At 47.8% G+C, this 15,617-nt stretch overlaps 1 protein-coding gene across 1 annotated transcript; it reads right to left on the bottom strand.

Moving 5' to 3' along the window:
- Nucleotides 1-12,401: 12,401 nt before the first annotated feature.
- LOC100582301 (putative ciliary rootlet coiled-coil protein-like 2 protein) lies at nt 12,402-15,321 on the bottom strand (the record flags this gene model as incomplete). Its single annotated transcript, XM_030823661.1, is given in 5 exon segments — nt 12,402-12,585; nt 12,622-12,663; nt 13,004-13,115; nt 13,807-13,955; nt 15,137-15,321. Coding segments are annotated over 5 exon segments (672 nt in total), but the record flags the coding sequence as incomplete, so codon positions are not given.
- Nucleotides 15,322-15,617: the final 296 nt, after the last annotated feature.

Here is a 15,617-nt window from a genome sequence, read left to right as displayed (position 1 = left end):
ATTTTTAAGCATACATTTCAGTGTCTTTTAACATATTCCAAAACTTTTGCAACCATCACCACTACCTAATTCCAGAATATTTTCATAATGCCAAAAAGCTTGCCTGTACCTATGGGCAGTCACTCTCCAATTCCCCCCTTCTTGCGCTGACAACCACTAATCTACTTTCTCTATATATTGATGTACTTGTTCTGGGCACTTCCTCTATATGGAATAACAAAGCGTGGTATTTTCTATCTGCTTCTTAGAATATTGTTCTCAAGTTTCATCCTTTTTAGCCTGCATCAGTACTTCAACTTTTTATGGCCAAATAATATTCCACTATATGGTTATACCACATTTTGTTTATTCATCAACTGATGGTGGCTTAAGATGTTTCCACTTTTTAACTATTATGAATAATGCTGTGGAGGAGAGGAGGACGTATGAAATGGTGAAGCACAGGGAATTTTCAGCAGTGAAACTATTTCTCATGACGCTGTATTGGGGATTTAGGACATTATGTAATTGCCAAAACCCACAATCCGTGAAACTCAAAGAATGAACTCTAATGTAAACTATGGACTTTAGTTGATAATGACGTATCAACGGTGGTTCATCAATTGTAACGAATGGACCACACTAATACGACATACTAATAGGAGAAATTGTGTGCTGGAGGACAGGGGAGCCTAGAACTCTCTGTACTATCCACTCAAGTTTTCCATAAACTAGAACTGTTCTAAAAAAAAAAAAAAAGTCTATTAATTTGTTTTAATTAGGATGCAGCAGCCCCATATCAAGGTTTTGGTGGCATCCTGTTATTGTGTGGTTAGTACTTGGCATTGAAGTGCACCAACCTGGAGTCAGAGCAGTTGGAGATTTCAAGGCCTGTGCCATTTGCCTCTAACCCTGGCGTGCCCCCGGAATACAGATAGCAGATCGGTTAAGGAGAAGCAGCCTCAGCAATCTAGACAGTGCAGGTTTCTGGTAAGGACAGGTAAAAACCATCTCGGTGGGCAGAACTTGGTGAAGACTAGAAACCACTGAGACTCAGCAGCTGCCCCAGTGGCACCAACAAATCAAAGGAGGGGGCTAGGAAGAGCTAAGGGCTACTGGATGAGCTCTCTGCCTGCAAGACAGAAGCAGATCCAGAGATTCTGGTAAATAATGTAGGTTTCAGTACAGTGTGATCTCTTCAAAAAAGTAGAGAGAATGAAAAGGAAAGAAAAAGAGCATGAGAGAGAAAGAAAAAGAAAAGAAGAAAGGAGAAAGGAAAAAAGGAAAGAAGGGAGGGAGGGAGGGAAGAAGAAAGAAAGGGAGGGAGAGAGGGTGGGTGGGAGGGAGGCAGGGAATGAATAAAGAGAGACAGAGAGTTGGAGGGAAGGAGGGAAGGAAGGAAGGAAGGAAGGAAGGAAGGAAGGAAGGAAGGAAGGAAATGAACAAATTTACATGAAGATGAGAACAGTGGGGAAACTTAAATCACCAATATTTTCCATTAACAGGAACATGCTAACTATTTATTAGAGAAAGATGCGCTACTGTAAAACCACATACTGTTTCCATGGGGTACAACCCCTTCCTCCTCCTCTGAAATTCACACATTCTGTCTCTGGCCCACTGTTGCCAGAGACACTGAGTCTTGTCTTTGGATAAGTTCTGGTGCTCACAAGAATGAGATGAGACAGTGCAGCCCAGAACACCAGGACACGAACTTCCCTGTTGCTCCTTGTCAACTCCAGAAGCTACCTGGCTGCAGCTGGGGGCCTCAGCCCCTAGGTCTGATGTCATCCATTTGCCTTTCTCACTGGACTTCTCTCCTTGCACTGGCTCCCACTCCCCCAAGACCTGTGGGTGACCACATGAGAAGAACACAAACAAGCCATGCCCCTTTCTTTCTCCCCCTCTCAATGCCTGTAGTGGTGGGTTCCGTGGGGTAGTGACCTGAGATTTACTCACTGTGGGGCCTCTAGCCCAGAGCGGGGCCTGGTACCTAATAGTCACCCCATGAATGCTCAGTGAAAGAAGGCGTCCACCACAAGGTCCTGGGAAACCAAGAATTCCACTGTGGCCCATAAATTCTAAGTCCTACAGGATTCTGGAAAGGGAGATGGGAAAGGCCTTCAAAAGTGGCCACTTTTAACCCATTATACTGGCAACTGAGCCATGTTTCCCCATCCTGGACATATCCAGAGGGCACTGCCTAAAACCAGACACATCTCCCCACCCAGGACAGTGTAGGGGCCTTAGCCTGGGGGATGCAGGTGGACAGGGAGGGGGTGAGCCACGAAAGCTGAAGAGCAGAAAGCAGGTGAAAGGGGTCAGTAGGGTGGAAACAGAGAGAAATGGGGACAGAGAATGGGGGGTGAGAGGGGAAGAGCGAGGAGAGGGATACAGATCTAGCTAGGAAGGAAAAGTCCTGGAGAGAACACTATCCTCTCCTCAACTAAAATCACTTCCACCTGACCATGGCACTGCAGGTCATGGGCGGCACACGCTGTGGATATTTGTTCATTCATTTAGCAAATATTTATTTAATATCTGTTTCATGCCAGGCAAGGCCCTGCAATGTTTAGGGACCTTGGCATCCTCCCTTAACATCTGAGTCATAATAGAAAGAGGACTATCTGACCCCACCAAGCTGGCAATGCCTCGGGATTTTTACCTGTTGGATCTGGCAGCTCTTGATGTCGGCCCACACCATGTGAGGCTGCTCTCGGGGTACCGAATGGGGAAGTTTCTACATCAGGGCCTTGGAGAGTCCACTGGAAGCCCTGGACAGTGGGAGTCAGTGGCATCCCCAGCGTGGAGGCCAAGAACACACAGCACTGAAGCTCCAGACACCCTCAGGAGGACGGCAAGGGACAACTGGCTGGTGAGAGCCTGGGTCACAAGGAACCTTCGCCTGGGTCTAAACAGGATTTGCCTTCAGATTGCCTGTGGGATAAAAGAGAGAAATCAAGGTTAACATTGAGATTTGGGGCTTCGGCAACTTGAAGGATGGAGCTGCCATTTACGGAGACTGGGAAGACCCAGGGAAGAGCAGGTTGAAAGATGGTGGGGAACTAGAGGTGGTTGGGTTTCTGTCATATGTAATCAACAGTCCTGACCAGCCTGGGCAACACAGTAAGACCCCGTCTCAGAAAATAAAAAATGAAAAATAAGCTGAGCATGGTGGCGCACACTTGTAGTCTCAGCTACTCGGGAGGCTGAGGCAGGAGGATTCCTTGAGCCTTCAGTTAGAGGTTAGTGAGCTATGATGGCACCACTGTACTCCAGCCTGGGGGAAAAAATAAAGAGTCCTGACTAAATACTAGAGTAGCCAGGGAAGTTTTCACAAAGTAAGTAATATTTGAGGCAGATCTTAGTGAACAAGAATTCCATTATTTCTGTTAGGGAATTAAGAGAGTATGGGTGTCGTTAGTTAATGCTTATTGAACTATCTTTGGAATCCCATCTACTGGTCTAGCTGGTCTATCTGTATACCTATATCCTATATGTTGTCTCACTGAGCTTTCACTAGGTTATGCTACAGTAACAAAAGCCCCAAAATCTCAGCAGCTACACATACAAAGGATTATTTTTCATTGACATTTCCTTTCATGGCAGGTTGACTGTGACTCTGCTCTATACAAGCTATTTTATTTGTTAGATGGTGAAAACTGTGATACTCGGAGATTGTTGAATATGGTATTAGTATGTTCATTCATTCATTCATTTAAGAAATATTTATTCAATATCTGTTTCATGCCAGGCAAGGTCAAGTACTGAGAATATAGTGGTGAATAAAAGAGACAAAATCTCTAATTGCCAGGAGCTTATATTGAAAATCGGATTAAACTCATACAAAATAATCATAATAACAACAATGAATACTATATTCATAAATAATAGCTGTAAGAGATTTTAGTGAATCTTTTAAATTAGAAAAATATAAAAATTATTAAAGCTAAAATAGCCAGGTGTGATGGCTCATGCCTGTGATCCCAACACTTTGGGATGCCAAGGTGGGAGGATCATTTCAGCCCAGGAGTTTGAAACCAGTCCGGGCACTATAGGAAAAGCCTGTCTGCAAAAAGTAGAAAATTAGCCAGGCATAGTGGTGCATGCCTGTAGACCCAGCTACTAAAGAGGCTGAGGTGGGGGGACTGCTTGAGCCTAAGAGGTCAAGGCTGCAGAGAGCCAAGATCATATCACTGCACTCCAGCCTGGGCAACAGAGCGAGATACTGTCTCAAGAAAAAAAAAATTATTCGATATAGTCCTAAAACTATTATGTAGAATACTATTGTTTACATCACATCACGTGAGCCCTTTAAATGGCTTAACACTTATTTAGGTATGAGCCATAAAGTTTTCCTGGTAATTAAGTATACCTAAGAACAATTAAGTATAAAAGAGTTACTGCCTTGAAAGGAAGATTGTAAAAATTTTTAGAAGACAAATAAATAAAAGAGTCAAAACTGTAGTTCTGTGAGGCTCAAATAACATCTAATTCAAGTCACAATGAACATCTAGCAATCATTCTGAACACCATATAATTCACTTAATACATTTTGCCTGAACGCCCAACACATCTGAATTACCAACACCCGTATGTAGCCAAGAAACTGGCAATCATTTATAAATTATCACCTATGACTCCATCTGCTCTACGTACTTATTTTTTAAATTTTATTCATTTATTTATTATTTTTATTTTTTGTAGGGACGGGATCTTACTATGTTACCCAGGTTGGTCCAGAAACAGAAACAGACCCACACTAATTTCATAAATCAGATGACCATACAGTCATTCGATTTATGAAAAAAGTGCCACATGGTGCAGAAGGAAAAGGATGGTCTTTTCAGTAAATGGTGCTGGATCAAGCAGACACATCCATGTAGTAAAAAGTGAATCATAGCCAGGTGGGGTGGTTCACACCTGTAATTCCAGCACTCTGGGAGGCTGAAGCAGGCAGATTACTTGAGCCCAAGAGTTCGAGACCAACCTGGGAAACATGTTGAATCCCCATCTCTACAAAAAATACGAAAATTAGCCAGGCATGGTGGCGCATGCCTATAGTCGCAGCTACTCAAGAGGCTGAGGTGGGAGAATCACTTGAGCCAGGAGATGGAGGTTGAGTGAGCTGACATCCTGCCACCGCACTCTAGCCTGGGCAATAGAGTGAGGCCCTGTCTGAAAAAAAAAATGCGAAAACTAAAATAAAATTGTTATAAGGTTAACACAGAAAAATGTGTTCATACTCTTAGGTTAGGCATTGATTTCTTAAACAGGACACAAAAAGCAGTAACCATAAAGGAAAAGATTGATAAAGTATAATTTCATTAAAATTAAGAATCTCAGGCCGGGTGCAGTGGCTCATGCCTGTAATCCCAACCCTTCGGGAGGCTGAGGCAGGTGTATCACTTGAGCCTAGGAATTCCAGACCAGCCTATGCAATGTGGCAAAACCCCATCTCTACTAAAAATATAGAAAACAGCTGAGTGTGGTGGTACTCCCCTGTAGGTCCCAGCTACTTGGGGGCTGAGGCAAGGGGATCACCTGAGCCTTGTGAGGTCAAGGTTGCGGTGAGCTGTGATTGGGCCACTGCACTCCAGCCTGGGCAATGGAGTGAGATCCTGTCTCAAAAAGAAAAAAAAAAAAGAATCTCCATTCATGAAAAACACCATAAAAGAGTGAAAACGCAAGCTACAGATTGAAAAAAGGGAAATGCAATACATATAAATCCTAGAAAGGCGGCATATCCAGAATAAAGTATTACAAATCAACAGGAAAACAAGCATATCAATGAAAACTGGATAAAAAGGTTTAACAGGCACTTCACAAAAGAGGACATATAAATGGCAATAAAAGATACTCAATCTCAATGAAACCATGCTGATATGTTACTGCACCCCTACTAGAATGGCAAAATAATTTTTAACCGACAGGCATCAGCGAGGATGTGGGGTAACCAGCATATCCCTGCTAAATGGTACAACTACTTTGGGAAAATGTTCAACAATATGTAATACTAAAGTTTTATCATTCATATACCTCTAAAACCAACAATTCCACTCCTACAAATATACCCCAGTCTAGTAATGTTCTATTTCTTGATCTGTGGTGGTTCACTTGGTAAAAATTCAGTACTTTTTTTTTTTTTTTGAGACAGGGTCTCACTCTGCCATCCAGGTCGGAGTGCACTGCCATGATCACGGCTCACTGCAATCTCAACCTCCGGGGCTCTGGTGATCCTCCCACCTCAGGCTACCGGGCAGCTGGGACCACAGGCACACACCACCACACACAGCTAACTTTTGTATTTTTAGTAGAGAAAGGGTTTTGCCACATTGCCCAGGCTGGTCTGGAAATCCTGGGCTCAAGTGATCTACCCACCTTGGCGTCCCAAAGTGCTGGGATTAAGGTGTGATCTACTGCGCCCGGGCCACCTGCACATTTAAAATTGTGAACTACTTCTGTATACTTCAGTAACTTTTCCAAGATTTCTTTGACGCAAAGTTCTCAGAAATCTTAAAGCTAGCATTTCAGAATAGAAAAAAATAGCTTCTCGTTCACTAGTGAAATTTTACTAATAAAATTTAAAAACGAAAAGAAAGCTACTAACGCATATCAGCTCCGAACAGATTAAACACTACCAGCAGATCTTTTCTTTAACTTCGTGAAGCACTAGGATTCATTCTTTCGGCAAAGAAAGGATGAACAACACTGTAACCCAAAGAAAAGGTACGACTGCCATTAAAGACTTCTTTTCGAAAGCAGCTCTAGCAGCAAAATATAGGAGGAAAGCAAGGAAACCAGGCCAAACGTCTTGGTTAACTCTTCGGTGAAAGGACGCCACATGAGATGATCTAAGAAGCCAGAAAGACAGACAGACAGACACAGGGAAATCACAGCAACTCCTCGGAGTGCAAACAGCAACCCCACAATCCAACCTACCCGAAATGCTGCGGTTCATTTGAGGCTTGCCCCATAGTCAGGAGGTAATTCAGTGCCGGCTACAAACGCTCCTCGTGTGCATCCTAGACCTGGCACACCTGGCCTGCCCATCACCAGCCTGGAGCAGAAGCCGGGAGGCCAATAAAGACCCCAAATTTGCAGGCCAGGGGCGCGAGCGCTCTCCCCTCTCAGGTCCGCAGAGGGACCGATTTCCGGCCTGGAGGGTGGGGTGCCGGGTCAGTGTCCTCTACAGGATATAGGAGGACGAGCCCCCGAAGCTGCTCCGTCCCTCCACCCCCTGGGATGCCACAGAACACCCGCCAGCGAGTTTCTTCCCCAGCGCCCACGAGAGCTGGGCTGCGGGCGGCAGCGGCAGGCGAAGAATCCAGCGCGGGAAACTCAGGCCCCGGCGGGGCACGACCCCCCGCACCTCCCACCCGCCCCCGCTCTCGCGCAACAGAACTTGCCACGGCCGCGCCTCCACCCAGCTGTGCGCCCGCGGGTCCCGGATTCACCGCCCGCCCAGCCCGGCGCGGCGCCCTCACCTCAGAAACGCTGCGTGGACTTCGCGGTAATTTCCCATCCAGACGGCAGCCGGCAGCGCGCCTCGGCCCAGCTCCTGGCGCCGCGGGTCGCCCGTCCCGCGTTCCCAAAAGCACCGCGCTCGCTCGGAAGCTCCGGCAGCCTCGCGACCCTCACCTACCCCTCCCAGCGCCGCCGCCGCCGCCGCCTCAACCGCCGCCCAGCCCCTCGCCTGCGCCTGCGCGTGCGGCTCCTCAGGGTCCCGACCCGCGCGTCAGGAGAACCCCAAGCGCAGGCGCGGCGGGGCCTTAAAGGGACGCCGCGGCCTCTACTGCCCAACGGGTTGGAGCAGGTTGGGGGCCGCGCAGGCCGAGAAAAGGAGCAACCGAGGGGAAGGTCCGAGTGCAGCGGGGACGGGGAAATCCCTCTCTCCCCTCCGCCCCTTTCTTTTTTTTTTTTTTTTAGACGGAGTCTCGCTCTGTCGCCCAGGCTGGAGTGCAGTGGCGCGATCTCCGCTCACTGCAAACTCCGCCTCCCGGGTTCACGCCGTTCTCCTGCCTCAGCCTCCCGAGTAGCTGGGACTACAGGCGCTCGCCACCACGCCCTGCTAATTTTTTGTATTTTTAGTAGAGACGGGGTTTCACCGTGTTAGCCAGGATGGTCTCGATCTCCTGACCTCGTGATCCGCCCGCCTCGGCCTCCCAAAGTGCTGGGATTACAGGCTTGAGCCACCGCACCCGGCCATCCGCCTCTCTTTCAAAGCACCAGCCCTCCACCCTCCAAATCGCTGATTTCCCCGCCGCTTGAACAGCCCCTGCCAGGTTAAAGAGGCAGGAGACACACCCCTCGGGGGCCCGGAGCGACCCCGCGCTTAGGACTGCAGGCCTCCCGCTGCCGCACCGCCCCCGAGTCTGACTTCCAGGCACGGGCACGCGGTGCAGTCGCGCAGGCTTCAGATGACAGCCCCCAGCTCCCCCAGAGGTGGCCTTAGGTCACTCGCAAAAACAATAACCAACGTGTCAATGGCACTGGTAGTTATTTTCTAATTTAAATTTATAACAGATTTTGCAAATGGGCTTCCACTAAAATAAGCCTTTGAGAAAAAGAAAAACTTTTTTTTTCAACAAGATTAGAATACCAAGAAATAGGAAGTAAAGCCATGCCGTCCACCCAGCTACAAATTTTGAAAACTTGACATTTTATCTAAGGCAAATGTTTGCATAACTTTAGGTCATGCCATTATTTAAAGTCAATTTCAATTAACAATTTCATTGCAACTGAATCTATCATGCCTAAGAAAACTAAGATACATCCCTGATAATCTACCTCTCCCCTCCTATATTCCATCCGTCAGCAAATCCTACTAGTTTTTACCTTCAAATTTTCCTTGAATCTGTCCTCTTGTATCTCCTCCATCACCACCCTAGTCTAGGCTACCTTCACCTGGGGAGTGAGGGTGGAGGGACTACTGACCTAGTCTTCTTGTGTTACCCATATCCCCTTTATCGCCTCTCTAATCTCAACACAACAGGCAGAGTGGCTTTTTCAAAATATAATGTGACCGTGTCACTTCCCAGCCTAAAGCACTTAAACACCTTCCCATTCTCTTAGACAAAACCTCCTAACTAACCAAGCCCCGAATGGCCAGGCGCCTTGCCCACTTCTTCATCTCTTCTCACTACTCAGACCAATTCCATTCTGCTCTCTCTGCTCCAGCCAAACTGGCCTCTTTTATTCACTATTTACCAGCTTCCTGGCCTCCACAGAGCTTTTGTTCATGCTTTGCTCTGTGCCTGGAAGGTTCTGCTAACCCCTATCCTTCTGAGAACAGCTGTAGTCTCCGCCTCTGAAAAGCACCTTCTGACCTCCCTATGGTGGTCCCTTACTCCTATCACACTGCATGAAACTGTAATCGGGTGGTTATTTTGGTGAATTTTTTACTATCGGCTACATAAGCCCAGGATTTGGTTTGGCTCATGATTTGTATTTCCACATTTATTAAATACATATTTGTTCATAAATGAGAATGATAGATGCTAGAAGTTGAAGTAAATTTGGCATAAAGTCAGAGAAAGATAAAATGTCACAATCTGACATTTGGAGTCAGAATGTAGAAACTTCAGTTATATTAAAACTGATTTTATATCGTTTTAGGCTGAGTTGTCATAGGATGCTTTGGGTAACCTCTAAAACTGAGTTCTCAAAGAGCCTTGTATAAACACCTGAGTTAATAATGATAAGCCATGGGATGGCCCACATAAAACTAATAACATTGGTTGCTTCAAGAGAGGAAGACTGAGCCAGGCACAGTGGCTTATGCCTGTAATCCAAGCACTTTGGGAGGCCAAGGCCTGCAGATCATTTGAGCTCAGGAGTTTGAGACTAACCTGGGCAACTTGGTGAGACCCTGTCTCTACATAAAATACAAGCAAAATTAGTCAGGCGTGGTGGTGGGCACCTGGAGTCCCAGCTATTTGGGAGACTGAGGTGGGAGGATTGCTTGAGCTCAGAAGGTTGAGGCTGCAGTGAGCCATGATCATGCCACTGCACTCCAGCCTGGATGACAGAGCAAGATCCTGTCTCAAAGAGAGACAGAGAGAAATGAAGACTGGTGACTGGTGGCTACTGGTGGGAAGGAGATTTTTACTAAATGCCCAAAAGGTTTAAAATTGTAACTTTTTTATTTTAAAGTCTGTGAAGATAAATGACACAAAAGAGCACATACCTTCCCATTTATTTGAAATTCTAGAAAGGGGAAAATTAATCTGTGGTGAAAAAATCATAACAGTGGTTCCCTCTGGCAGGGGATTGACTGGGAAGGTACATGAGAGAAATTTCTGGGTGGTAAAAATGGTCTCTGTCTTGATAGGGATATGAGTTATATAAGTGTATTCATTTGTCAAAAAACATACAGTTAACATTTCAGTGAATGTAAATTTTACCTTAAAAACTATAAGAATAAATACAAATTTAAAATCTACTAGCTAACACCTTGTTGAGTACTCAATGTCTATGGGCATTGGCCGAGGCTATACATACATTATTTCATTTAGTCCTCATACCGTCCTCATGAGGTGGTATTATTATCATAACCCCCTTGCATATGAAGAAGCCAAAATGTAGTAAATACCAAATAACTTGCCTCAATTTATACCCCTGGAAAATGGGAGAAGAGTTTTAAACACCATCAGTCAAATGCCAGAAGTTGTTAAACATTAGACCCTATAGCACTTCTCTGAAATTATAGTATTTTTGGTATATGTATATGTATATATACATATACATATATACGTATACATGTATATGTGTATATGTGTATATACATATACCTATATATGTACATATACGTATATATGTATATATACGTATGTATGTGTATATATACTTATGTATGTATATATCTACGTATGTAGATATACACTTATGTATGTATATATACGTATGTATGTATATATTTATGTATGTATGTATATATACGTATGTATGTATATACTTATGTATGTGTATATATACGTATGTATGTATATACTTATGTATGTGTATATATACGTATGTATGTATATACTTATGTATGTGTATATATACGTATGTATGTATATACTTATGTATGTATATATACGTATGTATGTATATATGTATGTATGTATCTATACGTATATATACATATATACATATATATTTATATATATGTTTATATGTATATATACGTATATATATATTTGGTATGTATATATATCTCATCTACTAGGTCAAGAGCTTCACAATGATTGAAATCATAGTTTGTCTTTTTGTTTGAGGTATATGTTTTTATTTTATTTCATTATTTTAAAGACTGAGTCTCGGCCAGGCGCGGTGGCTCATGCCTGTAATCCCAACACTTTGGGAGGCCAAGGTGGGTGGATCACTTGAGGTCAGGAGTTCGAGACCAGCCTGGCCAACATGGTGAAACCCCATCTCTACTAAAAATACAAAATTAGCCAGGTGTGGTGGCACGCGCCTGTAATCCCAGTTACTCAGGAGGCTAAGGCAGGAGAATCGCTTGAACCCGGGAGGCGGAGGTTGCAGTGAGCCCAGATTGTGCCACTGCACTCCAGCCTGGGCAACAGAGCAAGACTGTCAAAGAAAAAAAAAAAAGAAAAGAAAAACGAGGGCCCTCACTCAGCTTTGGGAGTAACAGAACCCTTCTATTACTCTAAGCAGAGAAGCTGAATATATAAAACAGACCCAAGTGCAGCTGCTCAGCAGGCCTCAAGGTGGATACCTGCACCCTGCTTCCTGCACCCCCTGCCCCATCCTCTAGAGGCCCCTCCCAGAAACCCAGGCTCTCCAGGATAGACACTGCATGAAGGTCCCTGGATCCCTGAAACATTAAGGTCTCTTCCAGATGTGATGTTCCCAAAAGTCTAAGATTCCAATTCTAAAAAGTCTTGACCTATTATTAATCTGTATTATTATTATTATTATTATTATTATTTTTGAGACGGAGTCTTGCTCTGTTGCCCAGGCTGGAGTGCAGTGGCACGATCTTGGCTCACTGCAACCTCTGCCTCCTGGGTTCAAGCGATTCTCCTGCCTCAACCTCCCAAGTAGCTGGGACTACAGGCACATGCCACCACACCCAGCTAATTCTTTGTAGAGACAGGGTTTCACGGTATTAGCCAGGATGGTCTTGATCTCCGGACCTCAGGTGATCCACCCGCCTTGGCTTCCCCAACTGCTGGGATTATAGGCGGAAGCCACTGCACCCGGTTAGCCACATGTTATAAATGGGGCAACTGAGGTACGGGAGGTTGGACAGCTTGTTCAAGGTCCCCAGCTAGGAGAAGTGCGGCTGGATTTAACCCAGATGCAGGCTCCAGTGCCTGTGACTTAACCCAGGACTGGATGCAGGGGGCTGGGAGCCCGGCCTGCCCCACATGCTCTCCAGACCACCCCACACACAGCTTGGCCCACCTGTGCTAGCTGCTCCTGCAGCCAGCTGAGCTCATGGCTCAGCGTGGGGAGGTGTTGCTCCAGCGCCTCCTGGGTCTGCTCTGCCACTCACAGGGAGCCCTCCAGGCCCTGCCGCGCCACCTCCTGCTCCAACCACAGCTCCTCCAGCCGCTCCTGCTCTTCCCGAGCCACTGTGGCCTCCTGCTCCACCTGCTCTTCCCGAGCCACTGTGGCCTCCTGCTCCACCTGCCGCTGCCGGCCCTGCAGGGCGGCCCTTTGTTCTTCCAGCTGTGGGCCGGGAAGGAGTGGGGCCTCATGAGCAGGGCATCCCTCCCAGGACCAGGACGCCTCCTCCACCCATCCACCAGCCACAATAGCCCAGGGGAGGCTCCCAGGGAATGAGGGACAGTGCCCTTGGGTGTGTGAGACACTGGGGAAGGGGAGCTGAGGAGGGCCCATGGAGCTTCTGTGCTTTGACGCCTAGAGAGGATAGACAGACAGACGGAGACAGACAGAGAACCAGAGACAGACAGGGAGGCAGGGGCCAAGACAGGTGCAGGGCTGGGCCCGGGGTGCCTCACTGAGTGGGGAGGACAGGTGGGCAAGGCAGGTGGGCCTGCAGGTGCACAGTGTACCTGGGCGACAAGGCGGTTCAGATCCAACTTGTCCTGAGCAAGGCTCTCGTTGAGGGCGCTCAGCTTGGACAGGGAGTCCTGCAGGGAGGCCTCCTCTGCCCTCAGCTTGGTCATGGAGAGCTCGGAGCTCCACGCAGCCAGCCTCAGCCTGCAGGGTCAGGCCCCAAGAGATGAGGAAAGGCAGAAAGGCCGGGAGGAGGTGAGGAGGGACAAGAAGAGACCCAGAGAGATGGACCCTCGGAGACAGGGGAGGGGAGACAAGGAGGGGACACAGCGTGAGATGGAAAAAAAAAATCACCGCAGAAAGCCTGCTGCTTATGGAGCCATTTAAAAGCCACCTACCACAGAGCCGTGCAAAAATAGCTTAAGCTGCAGGGCAGGGCCAGAGTTCAGAGGATCCCCTGAGTAGAGTCTAGGGACAGCACTGCTTAGAGCCCAGGCTGCAGCGGACAGGGCAGGCCCCCCCGCCAAGGACTCTCTGGGCTGTGGCCCCAACTCTCAGACCCCAGGAGCTGAATCTTAGGCACTGGATGACCCTGAGCTATAGGCACTGCCCCCAGGAGCATCCAGAACAGCAGGGATACGGTCGTAAAGAGAGGTCAATCCACTTATGGCTGGGACCAGAGGTCCAAAGGTCTGTGGCCTGTGACAAAGATCAGCCTGTATCCAGAAGGAAGGGGTCAGTCTGTGACCAGGCTCAGAAGTCTGCCTGACACTGGGACCTGTCCGTGCCAGAGTGAGAAGGCTTGGGGCTGGGGGTCAGAGGTAGGTTTGTGGTTGTGCAGCAAACAGGGACCCACCTTGGTCAGCGCCTCGGCCACCTCGGCCTTCTCGGCCTGCAGCATGTCCCGCTGCAGTGTGGCGCGGCTCAGCACCTCCCTCACCTCCACCAGTTCCTTGGCCAGGACTGAGCACTTCCCTTCCAGCTGCTCTAGTTGTCTATGGCTGCGGGACAAAGGGCGGGCAGGTGGCGCATGTCACTTTCTTGCCCCAAACCTCCTGTGGCCAGCAAGATGCTGGGCCGGGGACCAGGCCTGAGGCAGGAGTTTGGAAAGAAAGAGCCTGAGCCACAGGGCAACCAATCCCACTACCGCTTAGCTCCATGACCCTGGGCCTCCATTTTCACATCTGCAAAATGAGGTAATACCTGCCTCGTGACAATGTTTGTTTTTTTGAGACAGAGTCTTGCTCTGTCGCCCAGTCTGGAGTACAGTGGTGCGATCCTGGCTGACTGCAACCTCTGCCTCCCAGGTTCAAGCAATTCTCCTGCCTCAGCCTCCTGAGTAGCTGGGATTACAGGTGCTCACCACCATGCCCGGCTAATTTTTGTAGTTTTAGTAGAGACAGGGTTTCCCCATGTTGGTCAGGCTGGTCTCGAACTCCTGACCTCAGGCGATTTGCCTGCCTCAGCCTCCCAAAGTGCTGGGATCACAGGCATGAGTCACCGCGCCCGGCCTGTTTTAAGGATACAAATTTCACATGTGCTTAAAATAGTGCCTGACACATCTCCCCAAGGGCCTTCAGAAACAGGAATAATATGCTCCATCACAGTCTACTAAACATCACCGATCAGGTCCCAGAGAGGTAAGCAGCGCAGTGGTGAAGAGGTTAACTCTGAAGGCAGAATGTCTGGGTTCATATCCTGGCTCTTCTGCTAACTAGCTGTGTGACCTGGGGCAAGTGACATGGCTTCTCTGTGCCTCAGTTTACCATCCACAAAATGGAGATAACAGCTTCTATGTCACAGAGTTATCATGGAGTTAAATGAGAGAACTGAATTTCTTAAAATGGTATCTGGCACTTAGTTAAATTAATAAGGATATTATTATTATTATAACTAAATTTTTTAAATACTATTACTAATATTACTACTGTTATTTTAATTATTCTTGTTACTATCATCCAAGTTCTACCTTTTAACTCGTTCTCTGACTCCAGGTAAGTGACAACACCTCCCTGAGCCCCAATTTCCTGAAATGGGTCTGGTTAGAAAACCCGGCATCAGAGGTGTCCAGATGGCAGGAGGCCCAGGACCCACTGGGTGCTCCCTAACCCCCCGGGGGGCACTGTCAGGGGACCCGAGGCACATTTGAAGGGCCCCGGCAGGGAGGCGAGATGCTGCTCACCTGTGCTCAAGCTCCCGGCGCACCCGCACGCCATTCTTCTCCACATCTTCCTGCCCTCCCTCCAGCCGGTCCCGCTGGTGCCACAGCTCCTCCTGGGCAGCCTGCAGCTTCTCCCGCTCCTGCCGCAGCTCCTCGGCCTGCTGCTGGGCCACCTGCAGGCTGTGGGCCAGGTTGCTCTTCTCCCTTCAGGACAAGGGGAGGGGGAGCAGAGGGGATGCTGGGGCTGCTCTCTCCAGGGAAGGTGGCTGGCTACTGCCCTAGCCATGAGCTACATCCTCCCGTCTTCCAAGGAACCTGCCTCCAGGAAGCCTTCCCTGACCCTGCCCATAGCTGACTCATTTCACTCACACCCTCCAGCAGAAGAACCTGGCTTTCCTTCTCCCCAGCCCGCCCACTTGGAGTGGATGGAGGTGCTGGCCTGATCTCCAAGCACCGTACCAGGTAGAAGAGGCCAGGCTAGGCTCCTGGGACACACGGGCAA

This window comes from Nomascus leucogenys, chromosome 12 (assembly GCF_006542625.1).
Source record: "Nomascus leucogenys isolate Asia chromosome 12, Asia_NLE_v1, whole genome shotgun sequence".
NCBI classification, from domain to species: Eukaryota; Metazoa; Chordata; class Mammalia; order Primates; family Hylobatidae; genus Nomascus; species Nomascus leucogenys.
This window is presented reverse-complemented; position numbering and strand designations above follow the sequence as displayed.